We start from the raw sequence: 22,796 nt of genomic DNA on the forward strand, positions 1-22,796 counted from the left end.
AAACAATTTTTTAGTATAAAAAATTTATATATATAGACACGCATTTACTGCTCTCTTTCACGTCTCCTTAGATATAAAATAGGGCCACAATAAATATGGTTTCCAATGTCGCTGTGAAGAATCAGCTATATTGGATGAAAGGGTCGAATGCATATTTGATTGACTTTTCAAATAAGTTTCAATTATTTAATAAGTTTTCAAAATAATGTCTTTTAAGCACTATATTTAAATCTATTCAAACACTTACCAAATATATATTCGACCATCTAATTGATCGATGTTTAATGATTTTTGATGAAAGGGTCGAACGTAGGTTTGTTTGATTAAGTGTTCAATTGATTTCAACCATTTTATAAGTTTTAAGAATAATGTATCAATTCTAATCGAACTTTATTTGACATTTATTCAAGTCAATATTGGTCTGTTGTCAGTAGTGAGAGTATTTTTGTTTGAAGAAAATTTTCGAGTATATTTTCTAATAAAATAAAACACAAATTATATTTATTCAATTTCAAATATTATGAGTTATATAAACTCAAAATTATATATATATATATATATATATATAAGAAATATGCTTAAAAAAAAAAAAGGAGACCTATAGCCTCGCCGATTGCGCAAGGAGATTTCGAGAAGCTGGTTGAACGGGACCGTCGGTTTACTCGAACCTTGGCGAACCGAACGTGCCCTGTAGCCCAATCACGTCCTATCACCGGCGGCGATGTTGATGGTGGCGGGGCTACGGATTGGAGCCTCGTCTTCGCCTACGCAGCCGCAGCAGTTTATGTTGGAAAGAAAGCGACAACGTGAGAGGGAATCGTCGTTGTAAGCTTTACTCTTCATCCCTGTGGATTGGTGAGAAGGGAGCTGCCCCTTTAATTCTTTCCTCTTCTTCCTAGCTCTGTCTTACTCTCTCTTCCATCGGCGCCTTCGAGGAGTTTATTTTCCGTCACTTTCACCACTGGTGAAGTATAGTGCAGCGACTAGCCAGATTTGAGTGTAAATCCTCTCTTATTTGCTTCGCCATAATGCCAGTTTTTCTGATTTTAAAAAGTTCATTTTCTTTTATCGTTTAGGGTTTAGGGTAGTTTTGTTGCCAAATGGTGGCACTAAATTACGGTCATGGCTAGAGCCCGTATGTTCCCCAATGATTCTAAACCCTAGAGTAATTGTTGTACTTTGTTCCTAGATTTAGCTTTTAGGCTTGTAAAGCCTTGTATGTGGCTTTTGTATAGCATTAGGTGTCTATAAAAAGCCTATAGATTGTATTATGAACGTATGGTTAAGAAATAAAGCTTAACGTTAGGCTGCCTCCCTCTTCCATTCATCTCTCTCTCCTCCTCCTCTCTCAACTTCAAAGAAGAGGAAGTGTTCTTCCTCTCTTGCAAGAAGTTGGATTCAACAGTAATGAATCATAGGGTATAATTAATAAGTCACAAAGTCTTTTGTTAGCTAAAGTCTACTCAAATCTGCCCCCTTAGTCAAACATTCACCCCATGTCTATAAGGTACTCTTGGACGATGCAACATATGGCTGGCGACAAGGATCCTTTGGTTAGGGTGGTTTGACTACCTCCTTTAGCTAAGTAGATTCGAGACCATGTCAACCTAGGATGATTGAACCATTGGATCTTGATTGGGCCATTATCATTCCCCCATCACCTGCTTAAGTATATGATAAAATTCAAATATTAGAAATCCTAAAAATCACTTTTTCAAATCCTAAAGTGTTTTATCTAAAAATCCAATTTGTCTTCTGCAAATTTATCATAGAACCTAATTTGTTAAAACTCTCCCAGTTAAAAGAAAAAAAAGGAGCGTATAGAGGCCAAGGCACGAATTTTTGGGAATACAGGAATGTCCGTAAACAATAGGAGTGGTAATGTGAACATATATATGGTTAGAAAATATACAAATATGGGTATAATAACTTATTTATGTAAATATTGCTTTTATATAAGTTTGAGTCCTTTATACTGATTCAAACATGCAATCAACAAATGAACATTAAAATAAAAAACGTTATCAAAATTTATATAAAAAATTTATTGTCGTACGAACAAAGAGTTATTGTAGAGTTTCACAGATCATTTGGCTATATTTAAAACATATTTATTTATTTTGAATTTTATGAAATATATGCCAAGTACTTAAGGGCTTTGGTTTAAGTACTATAATCTCTATTTTTTAGGGCATATGTATTTGATTTGAGACCTAATTGTTACGACATGAAGAATTTCTCCTACTCCATGTGTGGATATGGATTGAACTCTACATCTTTCCTTGTGCCAAAAAAATTTAAATAGATTTGTGCCCACCATATTACTAATAATAACATTTAGGATATATTTCTATCCTTAAAAAAAAGATATGCCAACTATTGTATTCAATTCAAAGTATAAATGTTCTCTATGAGAGTTTTATGCACAAAATTTTGCATCCTGCATGATATTGTTGGCCAACTCAATCATCTTTATCGTAAAAAGCATAATTTAACACCCTTTTAGATGCATCTCATGCTTCTTTGTCTATTTATATGCCAACATGTTACGCCTCAGAATCAACTTTGAAAGAAATATCTATTTATCATTTTAAGAATATACCAGAGCTCCTATATATCATCAATATAAATAATAGCCAATGAAGATAACTAAAATCATGTACATTAAGACAATTTTCTATTTATTTACCAAAATGTCATTTACACTAGCTAGTAGATCAGTGCAATTACTAATCTATCACGAGCTCCTAGCTACAAAAGAATAAAAGAAAATACATAATAAAATCTAAAAATCTGAAGATCTTTTTCAATATCATTGCTCATTTTCCTGACCTGAAATCATTAAAATCCACTTCATGAGCTAAAAAGCTAAGTAGGAAGCCAAAACTCTATTGCTGCTTTCAATGCAAGGTAAAAGAATCAATATGTATGTTCAGTTCTAATCAATATTAATCATAACTAAAATGAACAATAAAAATATCAAAATTAATAATAAAAACAATATAATAAATAAAATCAAAAGAAATCTATCAAATTATAAGACATGTGATCAAATTAATAATAAAAGCAATATAATCAATAAAATTAAAAGAAATCTATCAAATTAATAATAAAAGCAATATAATCAATAAAATCAAAAGAAATCTATCAAATTATAAGACATACGATAAAAAGTACTATCATCCAATGAATAATGTTAGTATGCTATGCTATAGTATATCAATATGATTTCATTTATATCTATCAATCAATTTAATGCCCTATCCTGTAAATACAATTATGAATGCAACATCTTTTTTCATCGCAATTATTGCACGGTTGGATATTAATCTTAATCAGGCCTAGCTGTCAATTAAGTGGTATCAGTCAACCCCAATTGTTGCCAGTTGAGTATCAGTCTAAATTAGGCATAACTGTCAACCAACTGGTATTGGTCTACCCCAATTACCGCGCAGTTGGGTATTAGTCTTAATGAGGCCAAACTGTCGACCAATTGGTATCAGTCTTCATCTTTTATGTTAACAACTAGCCTTCCATCTTGCCTCCCTTACATGCAAATGCTATAATTTTGTCAATGTCATGTATACAACAACAGTATCAAGCCTTTATCCCACTACGTGGGGTCGGCTACATGAATCTTTTTTTTCCGTTGTGTCTTATTAAAAGTCAAATTCTCGTTTAAATCTTATAAAGAAAGATCGTTTCTAATATTTTCTAACCAAGTCTTCTTAGGTCTGCCTCTACCTTTCTTAATATAAGTCAAATCTAATACCTCTACTTTCCTAACCGGGTTATCAGAAGGCCGCCGTTTTATGTGACCAAGCCATCTAAGGCGACTCTCTCTAATCTTATCTTCTACTGGAGCTACTATTTAATTCAATTTTTAGTATAAATTTATATAAATTCTTTTGGGACTTTAAAAAATATAGAAAAATATCCATAAAATAAATCATTTTATTTGAAAAATATTGGTGAAATTGGTTTGCAAAACGGACATCTGACGACTCAAAATTCCTACTTTTACCGACAAATGTCAATTTCTTAAGGATTTGTACTAGTTCCCAAAAATTACTATAATTAAAACACTATAATATCTATCTTATGGCGAAGGCGGTTTTCAATTTTAATTTAAAATGAATCCTAAAAAAATTATTTATTTGGGTTGAGTTACGGGCTATTACACAATGCATCTTGAGAAGCTTGTGAAGTTGATAATATTTCAATCCTCTTTGGATGTATTATGGAGTTGAGAATTTTGTTTAATATTTTGTTAATCATCTATTTTATGAATGCTTTGTGGCCGGTAGTTCCTTGGAAATGCTATATGTTGTGTTAAATATCATATATTTTATTTGTATTATGTTATTTTTTTTGTAATTTGAATCAGCCAAACTGCAAACTTTTTATCATGGAAAGGAGCTTATTGCTATATGGTTCTATCCCCGTTATCAGTCCTTTTCTCTTAAATTTATTTGCTGTACTTACTCTTTTTCTTATATATAGATGCTAAGTGGACTTTATGTTATATTTTGTTGCTAAGTATATCTTGATGGAGTAGCTAGTTTTACGTTATTGTAGGGTGTTGTATGAATAGTTTTTGCATTTTTTGGTCTTTGAAGCTTGTCAAATGGAGGAGCAATTCTTACTTCGCGTTCCACCATCAATAGCTGAGCGCATAGAGCGCTTGTTGAATGAAAATCCATCCACTTCTGAAGATGGTTGCTTGGATCTATCCTTCACAGGTATCTGGTTATTTGAGATATTTCGGAATCGAATGTGTTTTCATTATTTATAGTTAAAAATTATTAATTTTTGATGTTGATAAGAATGTAGTCTCCTGTCCTTTCACATTTATGGACTTACGTAGATCTTCAACCAACTCAGTTTAAGAATTCCACTTTCTGCTCACAAATCCAGAGTTTTAGTTCGCAGGCTAGTCAGATTGAACCATGCTAGAGAAACAATTGATGAACTTTTTCCCAATTAGTTTCATGCACTCCCAATTTGTAGTTGAGTAGATACCAGACAAAGTAAAATGTTAAATTGATATTTTTTAAAACGTAGGAAGGATTTATCTTTATTTCAAGCGTTTGAATTCATATTTATAGTTCTCTATGATACCCATTAGGAGATGCATATTTTGGTTGAGGATAGTAAATCTCCAGAATCAATAGGACCTCTTTAGCTGTGAAGAGTTGTTAGAGTGACTGAGCATTCAGTTTACGTTTCTCATTTCTTTGTGATGATGGTTACCGTCTCTTTTCCTCTCCCTCTCCTTCACTCTCCTCTCTCCAAACTCCCCTATTTTTTTTTCTTTTAAAATGCTGCATATAATGATAGGAGGACTCCTTTATTAGATTTAAACGAGAATTTGACTTTTAATAGGACACAATGGAGAAAAAGGATTCATGTAGCCGACCCCACGTAGTGGGATAAAGGCTTGATGTTGTTGTTGTTGTTGTTGTTGTTAAAATGCTTTCTCATAAATTTTTTTATCTGTGAACCTTTATCTGTTATGTTGCTAAGACCTATTTTGTGGCAATGCTACCTGGAGCTGGTTCTACCTTCTTTTAATAGTTGAATTTGGTTTGGTTTATTTTTGTTTATGATAAGAAAAGTCATTATTGAAAATTATTGTTGCATTTAAACTTTTACTTCTGGGAAAATAACTTGAAGAACTCCAAAGTAAAAGAATTATAAAAGTATGCATTTCTAGTTCTTGCAATGAAGAAAGATTATTGTATTCCTGCACAAATAGCTTAGGAAATGGTCAAGAAATTTTGTGGGAAGTTGGATATCTTACCATTTAAAGAATATTTTATTCATATTGTTAAAATCCCAATCGTCCCTTGGCCCTTGATCCCACGACCAGCATGGAGATCCGTGGGAGGCTCACCATCACATTGTTAAATTTCAGTCATCCCTTGGCCCTTGATCCCATGGCCATAATGGAGATCCATGGGAGGCTCACCTGGATCAGGTCGATCTCCTTCTATATTTGGGTGGCTGATTTAGAAAGGATTATATTAGGGCAAATTTGAATGATTCCGTATTTATTTGTTTCTTTATTAAGATATATTGTATAGATCTATAAATTGGGATAGTTTTCTATAATAAAATTAAGCCTTTTCCTGCTCCAATTCTCTGAATTTAACACATATTTGTGAAGTTTTCTTTATTCAATTCAACTAAGAGAGCCTGCTTTATAATCCCAATATCATGTGTGTATCTAATGCCGCTCTGTAGCTACGCCGTGGTAGGTGTTTTTCTAATTCATGACTTGTTTGAACCACGGCGTTTTTCTAATTCATGACTTGTTTGATGGAGAAATATGGAGAGATTAAGGAGGATTACATATGATATTTATTGATTTAGTGGAAAGTATATGATAAAGTTCCTAGAGAAGTGTTTTGGAGAGTTCTTGAAAAGAAAGTAGTTAATTATGCTTATATTAAAGTTATTAAGGATATGCATTTAGGAGATATTACTTGTGTTCAAATGCAAAGTGGGTTGATCAAGTATTTTTCTATTTCAATTGGATTAAATCAAAGGATTAGTTTTAAGACTATATCTTTTTGTGTTAGTCATGGATGTTCTTAATATACATTTGCAAGAGGATGTACCTTGGTGTAATGCATTGGGCCTATTATGTGATAGAAAACTGCCCCTCAATTTAAGAGAAAATTTTATAAGATGATGGTGCAGAATGCTAGAAATTAAAAGAGAAGCATAAAATTAAGTGTTGCAGTGATGAGGATGCTCAGATAGTTAGGTGGATGCGTGGCTTTATACTTAGATATAGAATGTGAAAGAAGTGCATACGTGAAAGGGTCAAAGTATCTCTAGTGGTAACTAAGATTAGAGAGTACCTTAGATAGTTTTGTCACATAAAACATTGGCCTTCCGATGACACTGTTAGTAGAGTAGATGTATTAGATTCGGCATATGCTAAGAAATGTGGAGATAGACCTAAAAAAACTTGATTAGAAATTAGATATAATTGATAATTTGACTCTTAATAGGACACATAGAGAAAAATAATTCATGTAGCTGACTCCACGTAGTGAGATAAAGGCTTTTTGTTGTTGTCGTTGTTGTTCTTATAGTGGGTTGTTTTAGTTTTGTATCTTCTTTCCTACTGATTTTGTAATGGAGCAACAATTTTTCTTGAGCATGCAATATTTATTTAGCAATTTTTTTTTAAATGAGGTGTGCAAGTTATGCATGCTTTTATTTTTGTTTTGGTTGCTTTAGTGCTTGTTCGTTGATCACATGGCTATTCAAGATTTTTTTGAATTTAAAATTAGAAGTTGAATTGATATCTTTTAGGATTAAATTTAAATTAAGCTGGTATTGTGGCAACTTTATCTACAATTCTAGGATATGTGAAGTCTAAAAATAAATATTTTGAGGCATGTAACCATTGTAAGCTTTTTGAGTTCGAGGTATGTAATGGAATAACTATGGTTTCTTAATTTTTTTTTCTAGTTTTCAATTTTGTGAGTGGAAGTTGGATATTTGATTCCCATAAGTGGTATGAGTGTGATTAACTAATTATGGGGGAATTTATCTCTTTGTAGTTTGTACCAATGTGAGGTCTAGTTTTGTTGTTGTTGTTTTATTTTATCTTTTAATTGGACACAATGGAGTAAAATGATTCATGTAGCTGACCCCACATGGAGATAAATACTTGATGTTATTGTTGTTGTTGTTTTTATTTTATTTACATAATTTGATATTGGTTTGATTAGTGCTCCTAATTTTATTCAAATTTAGCACATCAAAAATTCATTTTGTTCGTTATTTTATTTGATCTTAATATGTGTTTTGACATTCTCATATTATTTAGTTATCATTTGAGTTCTAATTCTAGTATGAACTATTTAAATTTAAATAAATTATTGAATTAATTGATGATGTGTAAAATATGAATCCTCCTTTAAGTTCCTTCGCATGGATAAGTATTATTCATCTTATTAGTTTTATTAAGAAACCCTAATCTTAACTGTCCTACATCAAATTGATACCATAGGTCATAGTTGCATTATTATTTGAAATAAATGAGGATACATTCATCGGGTCAATAAAAATATTTAATTAATAATATAATTTAAACAAAATTATTTAAGTTATTGTTCTAGTTAACAACATCCTATCATTAGATTCAAAATTACATCCCTAAATTCGATAAGAGACATGGTTTTGAAACTTTTCAGTTGGGTCAATGATTTCTAAGATTATTATTATTATTATTGAAAAATACAATCTATATGATTCCCAGTGTCAAATGTGCCAAATTAAAATTAGTGGGACATGTTCAATTATTTTGATGAAGTGTTGTTATTAAGTCATCATGAGTTGATATGAAATAGACTTAGAACAATACTTTTTATTATAGGATCAACTATATGATTAATTAAGGATTGTAAAGAGATAAATATTAAGTGTTCAAGTATTATGCAAAGTTTATAGTTGTAACAAAACACGGTCGTTATGAGGTCCCAAGTTCTAAGTGAGAAAAGTGGAGGGTTGCGTTAGGCAGCCAACAAACAGTTTAAAACTTGTTGAATAATTATGACATGAGTCTTTTAATACATTATGTTAATGCTAGAGCATTCCCTAGAAGCAACGTGTTGTATAGCCTGAATATAGTGAGAAATGTGCAAGGGCCGCTGCACCGGCGCCCGGGTGTAGTATTGAATAGGCAAGGGTTCTCACATCATAGACCGATGTGGGCAAATAAGCTAGTCCATGAAACTAAAATTATGATATGATATTGTAATATATGTTTCCTTACAGACAAATTAATGAAATTAATAGATATTATGATTCATAGGAAGATAAATATTCCATGCATTCATGTAACTAAATGGGTTGAAGAGAATATTAAGGAGATTAATAGTTTAGGATTTAAATTATAGTATTATTATAAGAGTAGAACTAGAAATAGTGTAGGTGTAATTATAGATAAGAGTTTGAAGGATAATGTTGTAAAAAATAATAGAATTGAAGATAAAATTATAGCCGTAAATATTATTGTTGATGCTATGATTATTAATATTATAAGTGCTTATACTCTTTAATTAGGTTTGTATATGTGTTTAAAATTAAAATTTTAGAATGACTTAAAAAAATTAATTCAAAAGATTTCTCTTGAAGAAAAAAAAATTTATTGGCGGAGAATTAAATGATCATATTAGTAGAGAAGTAGATGATTTTAAGTGGCTGTTTGGTTGCATGAAAAAGAAATGTATTGTAAAGTAAATATAATGTAAATTAAATGTAATGCATCGCGAATACTTTGAGCATGTTTGGTTGTCTGCAAAAGAAATGCAGGAGATTTGTTTCTTTTGTTTGGTTAGGTATATCCAGAGTAAAGTAAAATTACTTTTTTAAATAATTTATTTTGGTATTAAAACAAGTTTATTTATAAAAGCAGTGTCTTTATAATAATTATTATTATTTGATTTTATAAAATAAAATCAATGTATTTATTTATTGCACGTAAATATTATATTTTTTTAAAAGATATAAAATTCTGCTATGTATTAATTTAACAGTGTGATGCAATAAACGAAAATATACATGTGATAGAGAAAATTTTTAATTTTCAATTTGTAAAAAAGTTTAAATTTTTATTTTTCAAGTAATTTTTTTTAAAAAAATTGTTGAAAAACTAAATTGTCAAACCGATTTCATTGATTAAATTCGCGATAAAATCAATTGTTTTCAATTATCAATCAATAAAAAACATAATTCTCAATCATAACATGTAAACACCATTAATGAAAATGTATAATTAAAAAACCAAAAATAAAAACATACCATTATTAGTAGTTATAATGACAACAAATTAACACGAACGAGTTTAATAGAAATGCCAATCTTCAACTACTTAAATGTATTCCATCATTATTTGAAGCAGTCCAGCTATACACTCAGGTTTTAAGCTCCATAAAATTTATTTCCTCTTCACCTTTAAATTACCTTTCATCTCTGTTTGTGACGAATTCATTCTCCCTTACATAAATCATAAGAAAATTTTAGTATTCATACATTTTCTACACAATTTTGCTGTAAATCGATACAGGTCATCAAGCACATGGAAGAGGATCAAGCTTGTTTGTTTAGTTTTGTCGTCCTAACTTCTTCCGTCCAGGACTAATCAATGTTTCTACTACCAACTTTGAGTACAACCCAATTATACAGACATCCTTATTGACAGGCAGGGAGGATACAAAATATAAACTGAGTTATATTTGTTATAGATTCAATACATTTTCAAAACTACAATATTCAAAACCACGTAAAATTATCTTACGTATTTTGAGTTTGTATGACCAAACTAAATCAATTATCCAAGTTAGCCGCATATCATTCTGATGAAATAGATAGTTAGCAATTATTACAAGTGAACTTTGGAAGATACCAGAATTTGTTGTTCTGCCGCAGCAACACTTAAAATATGTTAATCCTGCTTCAGAAAAGCAAAATAAAACTAAGCAGGAACAAACCGGACACTGTATAATTTTTAAAACTTGCTGCTTAAAGTAAAGATGGATAAAAATTAAACTTATAATATGGGGTCGTACATTTGCCATGGCCTATTGCTTTTCACCTAACATATAATTCAGGTCCATACAGATTTTTATAAGTGGGTGACCTCAAATGTGTTGTGCATTAAAGAAGTTCTATGAATTTTTAAAACTTGCTGCTTAAAGTAAAGATGGATAAAAAATAAATTTAAATGCCCTCTTATTGTTAGATCGCATAAGCTATTCAGAACAGATACGATGATCTTAAATTAGGATCAAGATATGATCTATACTAGTAAAATATCTTGAGTATAGAAAATTAAAATAAAAGATTAAGATAATTTAACTTTGACAAACTACAGGAAAACCAATAACAAAGCAGGCAAAAAAAAAAAAAAAAAAAAACAAATGCAATGAAAAATACAAAAATAATTGAAGAAGTAAACATTCATAGATGACAGATGACAACTTGACAAGCAATTTCCTTGGCATTACATTGATTATATTTGTAGGGAATATAAGCAGCACAAGTCGAATAATGATGAACTTAATAAGCAAATGTTCTACTTTCCAGGAGAGTAGTAGAGCAATACAAAGTAGAAGAGATCTCAGACTTTTGTGAATATAAAAACATAAGCTTCTCCTCATAATCTAGGAGAGTAGTAGAGCAATACAAAATATATCAATTATTCAATAAAAACAACAAAGTAGAAATTAGTAAGTTACATGTAAATTCATAAAACAAAAATTAACAAATATAATATCCATCATTTTGCATGCAAGTCCACATTAATTGAGCAATTTCATCTCTTTTATTGATGGGGACATCAGATCAGCGTGGAAGGTTTATCAGTGACGTGGCCGCCGATCTACGGCCACGATCGAGTCCTTGTATTTCTGAGTCATGATTGTATTTTATTTTATATATGCATTTTCTTATTTGCTTAGGTGTCGTTATTATTTCCCTTTGTACCTCTTTCATGGGAGTGGTCGCATGTAAGCCCAAAGGGCAAGTTGGTCTTTTATTTTCTTGAGTCTTTGTACCCGGCTATTTATAGCCTCATTTCCTTTGTTTTGAGCTAATGGATGAATGAATGATTTTTGAGAATTTTGTTTTCTTGCTTGGAGCATTGTGAGAACTTGTGTTCTAGTGGAGAGAGCTTCCTTGGAGAGGAAGGAGATGGCGCAATACCCACCAACTTAGATAAGTCGAGTTCGTGACTCTTTTTTAATCCTCTTTGTTTTTCTCCTATCTCTTTTTCCCAACCATTACTCACCGGTTTCCTCCACCTCACCCACCCACTTTCCCCCTTGAACCTCACGGCCCAACATCCCCACCTCCACCCCAAGCCGCCGGCCATCTCACCCTCGCATTGCCCGAAATTCCCACGACCTCGCATTGCCCGAAATTCCTCCTTGACCGCCGGCCTTGAGCCCTTGCCGCCGATCACCTCTCCTCTTTCCCCTCTTTGATTTGTTTCCTATTGTGGATTTGTTATGTTATGGAATATATTTGAATTTGAATTCAAAATATTTGAAATTCAAAATATTTCCTAATATACTAACTCTATTTTAGGAAAGTTTTTGAATGAGATCCCTTTGATTATTTTCATTCAATTGGATTTAATTTTAAACTTTCCTAAGCCTAGAGCTTAAATTAGGAAGCTCTAATTAATTCCCCTAATTAATCCCTTCACCCCTGCATGCCGCTGCCCCCTTTCCTATCCCATTAAAATTTTGAATTATTTCCTAATCTAATCAGGAAATAATTTGAAATCAGCCTTAAATCTCTCTTGACCGAATTCCTTATTCCTGCTGCTTGGGTTATTTGGTTTCCTAAGAGGATCAACACTTTAAGAAAGAAATAAATTCTTCCCTAATCCCTTCTCTGTTTGCCGCCCAACTCCCGTCTCCCTCTCAGACCCGTCACCTCTCATCCCCCATCTCCACCTGCTCTCATGAGGCTAACTCTTGGGCTGCCTTGAAGTCCTTTCCTCCAGCCCTTTCCTTCACATCCAAAATCTGAGAATTCCCTCAGATTTTTGGAAGTAAAGTCTGCCCAAAATTTCAGATTTTGAGACCAATTCTTGGAAGGAGATCTCCAACCCATTACAAGAAAAATCTAGTTCACCTCGTGACTATTCAAGAGACGTATCTTACTTGCATCGAAGGAAGTCATAGACGGAGACATTGAAGACAACGAGTGACGGATCTCTATGTTTCCTTAAGCAAAGGTTTTCCCTTTCTCACTTGCATTTTATTTCTTCTAAATCTAAATTCTCATTGGGTGGTTGTCATCACGAAAAGCTTCTTCAAATTGCTCTTGCCAAGCTTAGTCATTTGTAGGAATTGAGTGTAATCTTCTATGCATCCTACGTCTCGTTGTTAGATTAGGGATTTAATTTGAAAACTACTATTCGGTATTGTTTTTATTTTCTCAATTATCTTGATAGTTCAAATTCGGAGCATGTGATTTCGCCTACGCAATTGATCGCTTCATTTGTCTTAATCGTCGTTTGAAGATTGCTTATAATTTTGTTCTGAAATTATTCTAATTCAATAGTTGTGCAATGCTCAAATGAAACCATAACCATAGCATCTAAGTTAGTCCTGCATCATTTATCTAGCCATTCTCGCGAATCATCTACAGCTGCTTGCTCTCCTCTTCTACAGTGGCTTCTACAATGGCTTCTTATAGCCCATTCATCCTCGGATTGTAAAATTCAGCTCACAATCTCAACCAATCGGTTATTATAGATTTGAAACAGCAAAAATTGCACACAGAATCATCCTATATTCAACCTTGCAGGAAACATCAACTGCCACCGGTTTGTACTCTTCTCATTGGCTTTACTTATTTCCCATACTTTGTTTATTTCGGAATCGTGTTTCTTCTAGTTGGTGATAAGAAGGAAGCAGACAAAGCAGTAGCAGCAGCAAAAAATCCAGTGGCAGCAACAGTAAAGAAAGAGGCTGCTGCGAAGCCAAAGAAACTTCCAGTAAAGCCTCTGCCAGAGATGATGGAAGAGGATGTCATCCCCTCACTGAGGGCTACACTTGAAACTCAGGAGGACATATCCAAGATTGACATTTCCTTTCAGGAGAACAGGGTTAGCTCTTTGATTTCATTACGTTATTATTAGTTTAGTGGTCAAGTCTAATAGTGTTGGAAATGCTTTGCAGTTACAATCCAATTTGCTCTTTTGCTACGGCTGTAAGTTTTTTTTGATGATTAAAATGAATGAGCATGAAGAATCTGTATTCTGATAACTCATTGAGTAGGGTCCTTGTATCACAAACTACTCTTTATAAATTGTTCTGTTTCCACTTCTTAGTTTCTGGGCCAGCCATAAGCTGCTTTCAGACTTTCCTCATTCAAGGATGGATGCAGATTACGAAACTCTTATGAAAATGTATATTAGTACATGAGAAAGTTCTAAAAAACTTTACCAGAGAGAAATGGAGAAGTAGAAATGAGAAAAAAGATAATTTTTGTACAAATAGCAAATTTGTTGTGAAGGAGCTGAAGAGATTGTTTGAGGTGCACATCAAGAAGATGGTGACAGAGCTATATCTATCCGAGGAAAAATAAGGGTTTTTGACCTAATTCCTGTCGTGCGAAGGATTGACGGGATTTGGCCGAAGAAGCGCGCGAAAGGGAGAACGTTACCTTCAGAACTTGCGAGCTCCTGTCCTTTCTTCCGATGAAAATGCCAAAACTTCAGATCGGATAGGCGAAGGGAACGTCGTTGGAGGAGCGAAGTCGAAGTAGAACGAAGGAGCCGAAGAAGCCACTCGCGCAATCTTACACCTCCTGCGAACCAATGAAGCCGAACAGCAATGCCGATCCTTGCAACGACGATGCCAAGTATTTCTTCAGCGAGAGATTTTAAAACCCGCTCATATTGAGCGGGTTTCTAATTCGCCCGAACACCCCCTGTAATACACGACTAAGGCTTCGGAGGGATTCTTTTTGTTCCGCTTAAAATTACCCAAACAACTAAATTTAATAAATACCTGGATTTGTTTTACTTTACCTTGATAATACGGCAGACCAAACAGCCCCTAAAAGCATTCATGGTGGTTATGGGCTTGGAGTGACTAATGAACATGATAAGATTATATTAGATTTTTTGATAGCTTATGATTTTGCAATTGCTAATACCTTATTTAATAAAAGAGATGAACATCTAATCACCTATAAGAATTGATATAATAAAACTCAGATTGATTACTTTCTTATAAGAAAAAAATATATCATTTAGATTGTAAAAATTGTAAAGCTATTCCGAGTGTATACCCAACAATCCTTATTAGTTTTGGACGTTAAAATGATGGGATATAATATAAAAAATAAGGTAGAATGTTGTTTTAGGACTAGATGGGGGCTTTTAAAAAATATTTTTGTGAGTAAGATTGTAAATCTTAAGATTTTGTTATATGCATGAGGAAGCTAATATTATGTGAAAAAGGTTACTAGTGATATTAAGAATGTTGTAAAAGATGTGTTTGGAGTATCAAATGAAAAATCTTCTAATAGTAAAAATAGGTGGCGGTGGAATCAAAAGTTGCGAGAAAAAAATAAAAAATTTAAAAAAAATGTTGTAAAATTTGGTTTAGAAGTAAAAACTCTGATAATTAGAAAAAATATAAAGAGGCCCTTAAGGAGTCTAAAAAATTAATATGCCATATAAAGTTTTTAGCATTTAATGATTTATATAATAAACTAGATACTAAGGATGTGAAAAATATTTGTATAAGTTAGCCAAACTAAGAGATAGGAGTAGTAAGGATTTAGTGCAAATGCAATGCATTATGGATGAAAATAAAAAAGTACTTTTATTTGAAGAAGATATTCAACAAAAGTGGATGAGATATTTTGCAAAAATTTTCAATGAAGATTGTCAGAATATGATTGGCTTTAATGACCTTAGTATCCTAAATGAAATTAAAGATTTTTGTTTTTATTGACGTATTAGTAAAATCGAAGTTAGAGAGGCTTTAAAGAAAATGAAGTGTGGAAAAGCTGTTGAACCTGATGATATTCTAATAGAGGTGCGGAAATGCTTAGGAGATGAAAAAGATTCTTAGCTTACTAAACTTTTTAATATTATTTTGAAGACTAAAATGATGTCAAATGAGTGGAGAATGAGTGTGTTGATTCATATTTTTAAGAATACAGATGATACATGTGAATTATAGAGGAATTAAGTTGATGTGTCATACTTTTAAAACTTTGGGAGAAAGTTATGGAGCATAGGTTATGAGGTGATACTAATATTTCTCAAAATCAATTTGAATTCATGCCGGGTAGGTCTACTATGGAAGCTATATACTTATTGAGAGGTTTGATGGATAAGTATAGAGAGAATAAGGAGGATCTTCATATGATATTTATTGATTTAGAGAAAGCATATGATAAAGTTTCAAAAGAAGTGTTATGGAGAGTTCTAAAAAAGAAAAGAGTTTATAATATTTATATTCAAGTCATTAGAGATATATTGCAGGTGTTGTTACTTGTGTTCAAATACAAGGTAGTTTGACCAAGTATTTTTCTATTTATGTTGGATTACATCAAGGATCAGCCTTAAGACCATATCTTTTTTGCTTTAGTCATGGATGTTCTCACTAGACATTTGCAAGAGGTTGTATTCTGGTGTATGCTTTTTGCTGATGATATTCTTCTTGTTGATAAGACTAGAGAGAGAGAGTTGATGGCAAACTTAGATTATGGAGGTCAATCTTAGAGTCTAAAGGCTTTCGTTTTTGTAGATCTAAAATTGAATATATTGAGTGTAATTTTAGTAATAATAGATCTAGTGGGAGGATTGTGACTTTGGATGATCAAGTCATTAATAAGAGTACACGTTTTAGATGGCTTGGGTCTATTGTTTAGAGTGATGGTGATGAAATAGATGAGGATATGATTAGTTGAATTCAAGTTGTATGGTTGAAGTGGAGGAATGCATTTGGCTTGTTGTGTGATCTCAAACTTATTAAGTTAAGTGTTGCAGAGATGAGGATGCTCAGGTGGATGAGTGGCTTTACTCTTAGAGACAAGATACGAAATGAGCATATACGTGAAAATGTTGGAGTAGCACTGGTAGAAGTAGAGAGAGTTGCCTTGATGATTTGGTCACATAAAATGACAGTCTTCCGATGAAGAAAGTAGATGTATTAGATTTGACTTATGTTAATAAAAGTAGAGGTAGATCAAAAAAGACTTGCTCAGAAAATATTAGAAATGATCTTTCTTTACTAGATTTAGATGATAATTTGACTATTAACAGTACATAATGGAGAAAAAAGATTCATGTAGCTGACCTCACATAATGGGATAAAGGCTTGTTATTGTTATTGTTGAAGCGATAGGTCTCTGCTATTTATTTTTAGGGAGTGTGTTTAGAATACAAAATCCTATGGATTGCGACTTGGCGGAAACAAGAAAGAAATCAATGGAATCGACTTGAGAATAATGAAGGGATCAGTTGCCCATTCATTATATCATTGTATTCCTATATGTGGAAGAAACAAGAAATGAAGGCTTGCTCCCATGGATTGGTGATTTGGAGGGTATTTGATGCTAAAATGGAATGTATGTATATAAATTTTATTATGTGGAGCTGGCAACCATTCAATGTTATTATTTTTCTCCTTAAATATTTTATAATTTCCTAATTGTTATAGATATTATTTGTGTATAAATACTAATGGGATGAATAGACAATCCAAGTTTTTGAGCCACTTCTTTTCGATAATTGATATTGAATTGATTAATGCTCTTAATTTGGTTCAAATTTTACTAAATGAAAATTACAATTTGCTTGTTGATTTTACTTGATGTTATATTCTTACTGAATTTCTTTGATTATTTTTGTTTATTTTGTTAACTTATGATTTCTAATTCTTGTATTGATTGTTTATATGTAATAAATGTAAGTTGTTGAATTAATTGGTGCATGTGAATTGTGAATCCTTAGGTTATTTTGCATGAATTGAGACCACACATTCTAGTAGTTGCATCAAGAATTCTAATCTTGAATCATCCTGCATCAAAATCTTTTCATATTTAATATTCAACATTAGATGAATGTCCTTTCTTTGCTTCAATGTAAACGTAGGTGAGTAATAGGAAGTTTTTTTTCTGTAGATGATGGAAGAACTGGTGCTTTTTCCATTGGCAATGAGACTTTTCCTGCCTCTCTCTTGGATCTTCCAGGCGTTGTGGAGTCTTATAAAACATATGATGATACCGTACTAATCAAAACTGCTGATATTGGTCAGGTAGATAGTTACTTCCACAGTTCCACTTCTTTTGCCTCGTTCAAGTGATCAAGTCCAATTTCTGAATCATTTGCTCATTTTGAAGATAATCATGGTGAGGGAAGAAGGTGAACCTTCTCCTGAAGGAATAGAATACAGGCATGGTCTTACCCCTCCAATGAGGGATGCTCGTAAAAGACGGTTCCGTAGAGAACCTGATCTCAATGTATTCAAGCAGATCCAAAGTCTTGTATTCTCAAGTATAATTTTCATCGTAGATATGTTACATATCTCCCTTTCTTTGTGCAGCCAGAGCTGGTACAGCCGGTTGAGAAAGATCTTCTGAACATTATGTCTGGTGGGACAGTCGACAATATCCTTTTATGATTTTGTTTGGGACAGCTTTCTTACTGCTTTATAAAGCAACTTTTTAGTACAAAAATTATAATTTGTATACTAAAAAATTATTTTATGAAGCAGAAAAAAGTCGTCCCAAACGAAACCTATATGCGGCTTTTCATTTTATTTTCAAAATTGTTGTTGCAATCTAAATTAGGGCGAATTATTACGTCCGGTCACCGGACATCCGGACATCCAATCCAGACGCGCTACATCACCCAAATACACCGGTGCCCAATATATTTGGCTGACGTGACTGGGGCCCGGTGTATTTAGGTGACGTGGCGCGTTTGGATTGGTGTCCGGAAGAATCCGGACACCGGACGTAATAATTTTCCCTATTAAGCCTAGAACTTTTAATGCACTAAGTAGTCTGATGCTACACATTTTTGTACAGAACATAGAGAAAAAGTGTGGGGTCCAGAAATCCACTCATTATCTATTCTATCAATTGAGCAACGATTCCCTATTTTTTTCTTGATTATTTTTACTGACTGTACAGTACCTTTTATCATTATTCTGCATTTGCTCAACTCCTCGGTGCAAGATCGCAAGCAGATGATGCAAATGTTGAGCGGAGGAAAACAGCTCAGGTTCCTGCATCAAAACCAGATGTTGTTCCTACTGAAACTTTCGTAGAAGGAGAAGTAGAAAGGAGTGATTCTGACGATTCAATGGAACATGAGAATTAAGCTTGGTTTGGGACGGCTTTCTTACTGCTTCTTAAAGCAGTTTTTTAGTATAAAATTTTTAATTTTTGTAGTAAAAAGTTACTTTAAGAAATAATAAGAAAGTCGTCCCAAAAGAAACATTAGAGATGGGAAGCAAGCCTTTTCTGACCGTTGATAGGGATGTTATGCGTGTAGGTCACCCCCCCTAGAGGTTGCACCGAGCAAAGGATGAATTGTTTTCATTTCTAAATTATTTTCATCGGATTTAAGTAATTCTATATTTACACCACAATTTAATGAAAGATTTATTTCGGGCTGTATATGCCGCTTTGTTATTTCTACCGAATGAATATGTTTCAAAACCCATTCTGTTACTTCATAATACCAATCAAAATTGTATTAGGAGAGGTGAGCTTGTTGTTATGCAAGGGATCAAGCTTCCTAAGCAACCTTGATTAGGAGTTAGATACCACTTTCAAAGACTTAATTGAAATCTTTGTTCTTGAGAGTGCCTCTTTTAGAGTAGGGTTAGGTGGATCCAAAAGGATTAACTAAGGTTAAGAGCCTCCTTGCAAGTTTCAACCAAGGGAGGGCTGGATGTGCCAACACGAGGAAAAAGTTATTATGTCCGGATAAAAAATTGGAAATCCGGACGAATACCGAGCAATATCGAGTGCTCGATACTGAGCACCCAGGTGACATGACGCTCTGTTATTGGTCTCTGGACGCGTTCGGTGTCCAGACACAATAATTACTCCAACGCAAGAGGTTAGAGCTAGATTCTAAGGACCTGAAGGTTCTGCACTATGCAAGCATTACATTGCTCTTGTCCATTCTCAACTTTTCTGGCTATAGCTTGTAATATGCTTTATAAAGCTATTTTTTTACTACAAAAATTTCTTAAAAACAGAAAAAATAGTGATTTAAAACTATTCTAAATGAAACATATATAATTCATTTTAGCACATAAATTAGAAGTTCAAGCACTTCCACTAAACTAACTGCAAGAAATTTTTTTCAAGAGAATCACTTATGAATAATCAGATCCCTCCATCATGAGAACCCAAATTTATAGATCTTCACAAACTTGAAACTATAGTTTATAATTAATAGGATATCGTCTGGAAAAGAATTAGAAGAGAACTAAATGGTCTTATGTTATTTAAAAAATTGATTCTATTTGGACAATAAGCATATTAAATTTATGATAATTTAATCATAATCTATAATGGTTAAAATTAGAGGCCATCCTTAATGAAATTTATAGTTTGTTCGTTATGATATTAGTCTTAGGCTTCGTTTGCGATAACTTTCATACTGCTTTTTAAAACAGATTTTTTTATATAAAATTTTTTAATTCAATAAAATTTTGTACTAGAAAGATATTTTAGAAAGTAACAAAAAAATTGTCCCAAATGAAGTGCTTATAAACTATTGTGTTCATTGTTGGCAGATATTATTATTATGTTTGTAATCATAGCTACGTAAGCACAACATAAGTTATATCTTCATTATCAACCTCCTGAATTTTGATTTAAATTTAAAATATATCCTTTAAAATTAGAAAAAATAATATCAGTATTACTAATTTACTACACTATAAAGAGGCTGTTTGTTTTACTGAAAAAGTAACACAGAGTAAAAATATATAGTGTAAAATAAATATAGGATATTTTATTAGTAAGGGCATCTCCAGCCGAATGCCAAATGAGTGTTTGGCGTCATTCCTTCGCTCCAGCCGAACGTCAAAAAATCCTCCATTTGCTTGCGTGTGAACAGTGCAACGTCAATATTGGCGTTGCACTGTTCACCCACGCCATTTTTCTCTGTCAACCGAAAAAATGTGGGAAAGGAGAAGGGTCGTTACCTAGGCGTAGAAGCAAAAAAATGGCGTTGGATTGGAGCAGCACCACGCCATTTTTGCTTTTTGCGGTATTTTGGCGTGAAAAATAGAGTTCTCGGTTGGAGATGACCTAAGGCTTCATTTGGAACGGCTTTCTTTTATTATTGTTTCTTAAATTAGGTTGTCCTACAAAAATTAAAATTTTTATACTAAAAAATCACTTTAAGAAGCAGTAAGAAAGCCGTCCGAAATAACTTTAATGTTGACGAACACTTTAAATCTATTTAAAAAATAATGATGTAATTGATTTTACAATAATCATCAGAAATATAATATAACAAAGTTAGGCTTCCTTTAGACTAATTTTTTTTTGTTTTATGAAGTAATTTTTAGTATAAAAATTTTTTGAATTAAAAATGCTTGTTAAAGCATAAGAAAGCTGTTAGGACGTCAGTCTTACTTGCATGAGCTATGATTTTTTTTTTTTAAAGAACTGGTCGTATCTACCTACTGCCACCCCCAAAAGAGGCGAATAGTGGCGTAATTAATCCCTCGGTGGGCCTACCAACAAATAACCCCACATGTGCAGGGCCACATATTTATTTTCTCCCCATTTAAGAAGTCGTGTCGCATAAGAGAAAAATTGAATAGGAGTTGAAAGTTCTTAATCATGCTCGCCCACTAACTCAACTAAGCCCGGCAGGACATGAGTCTCTGCGATAACTTCTTAAAAAACCTTATGGTTTTTTTTTGTTCTGTTACGTTGAAATTTTCTAATCGGTCCTATTTACATGCTTTATCGCGCACTCACAGTAGTTTATTATATTTTCCAGGCCAGCATGGAAGCCATTACAGAGGGTTCCAATGTCTCCTTTGTTTTATTTGAGGGCTACTTATGCGATTTGTTTCAATGAAAATATATTACAAAGCGTAGCATTGGCCTATTGAGTTTGAACTATTAAAGATTTCTTTAATGATAGTTGATATAATGTAATATATTCATATTAAAAATTTCCCATTATCATAATGAAATTATAAATAAATGAATAATAATTAAAGACTCTGGCTACATATGGAAGAATTTTTTAATTTTTTAATTTTTAACTACATATAGAAGATTTTTTTTTTTTAACAGAAGATTGATTGTGATTAGGACTGTAAATATGTCGAGTTGAATTCGAGTCACATTTGATTTGAGCTTAAATTTGATCAATTGATCGTGAGCTGGAAGGGGATCTTAATTTTATTGGTACGGATTAGTTCACGAGCTAGATTAATTTTTATAAAAGAGATAAAATTATTCTAATTCAAGTTATTATTTTAAAAATATAATAAAAAAGAATAAGAAATTGTATAAGAAATAATAAGAAATCACTCGAAATACAAAAGAGAATTATAAAATTTAAATATTTTTTTAGCAACTTTATAGTGAATTGATTAAAATTTTATATATTTTAAGTTGATTTAATTTCAATATTTTTAAACTAGTCGGCTCCAAACTGGCTAGTCCTGTCGCAGTTGGCTCAAACATGACTTATTAGCTCATCAAATCAAGCTCGACTCACAAACAATTTATTGATCGAGTTGAGTTCGAATTGACTCATGAGGCAGCTAAACTCAATGACACCCCTAATTGTGATGTGTGGTATCAAAATAATTGTGGTTAATTAGCAAAAATAATAAATTTTATTTTTTCCCCATCAATCTTTAAATTAATTCAAAAATTTCTTGACATTCAAGTAAGTTAAAATTGTAATTATTGATGAAATTTCAAAAACAAAAAATTTTAATTCAACCAAACTAATTATTTATTAAGTTAATTATAAATGATGTGGACTAAAATATACGCGGTTATAGAGTTAGAATTTTTTATCTCAGCGTTGTATGGATATCCATCATACAAACAGAAAACACAAGATTTTTTATGTGGAAAATCCTGAAAAAGGGAAAAATCATAGTGCCGCGCCCAATTGAAATAAGTTTACTAGTGTTTGAATATATTATAAATGAATGATCCAACATATTAAGGATGATCATATCGAAACAATCAACCATCGGGTTGAAATCTAGTGATGAGCGGAGATC

The 22,796-nt window shown here is 32.5% G+C and overlaps 1 protein-coding gene across 2 annotated transcripts; it reads left to right on the plus strand.

Annotated features, from left to right (window-relative positions):
* Positions 1-591: 591 nt before the first annotated feature.
* On the plus strand, positions 592-18,687 carry LOC110109901 (transcription initiation factor TFIID subunit 7-like). Of its 2 annotated transcripts, none has more exons than XM_020841114.2 (5): positions 592-855; positions 4,620-4,742; positions 17,686-17,819; positions 17,905-18,024; positions 18,108-18,687. In XM_020841114.2, exons 2-5 carry the CDS (start codon positions 4,628-4,630, stop codon positions 18,183-18,185), a joined length of 447 nt encoding a protein of 148 aa, XP_020696773.1. In that variant the 5' UTR covers positions 592-855; positions 4,620-4,627; the 3' UTR covers positions 18,186-18,687. The 2 variants fall into 2 exon arrangements, with proteins under 2 accessions (XP_020696773.1, XP_028557048.1); XM_028701215.1 differs by lacking the exon at positions 592-855 and adding an exon at positions 867-999.
* The last annotated feature ends 4,109 nt before the right edge of the window (positions 18,688-22,796 follow it).

The sequence above is a fragment of the Dendrobium catenatum genome, unplaced genomic scaffold, assembly GCF_001605985.2.
Source record: "Dendrobium catenatum unplaced genomic scaffold, ASM160598v2 fragScaff_scaffold_1651, whole genome shotgun sequence".
Classification (NCBI taxonomy): Eukaryota; Viridiplantae; Streptophyta; class Magnoliopsida; order Asparagales; family Orchidaceae; genus Dendrobium; species Dendrobium catenatum.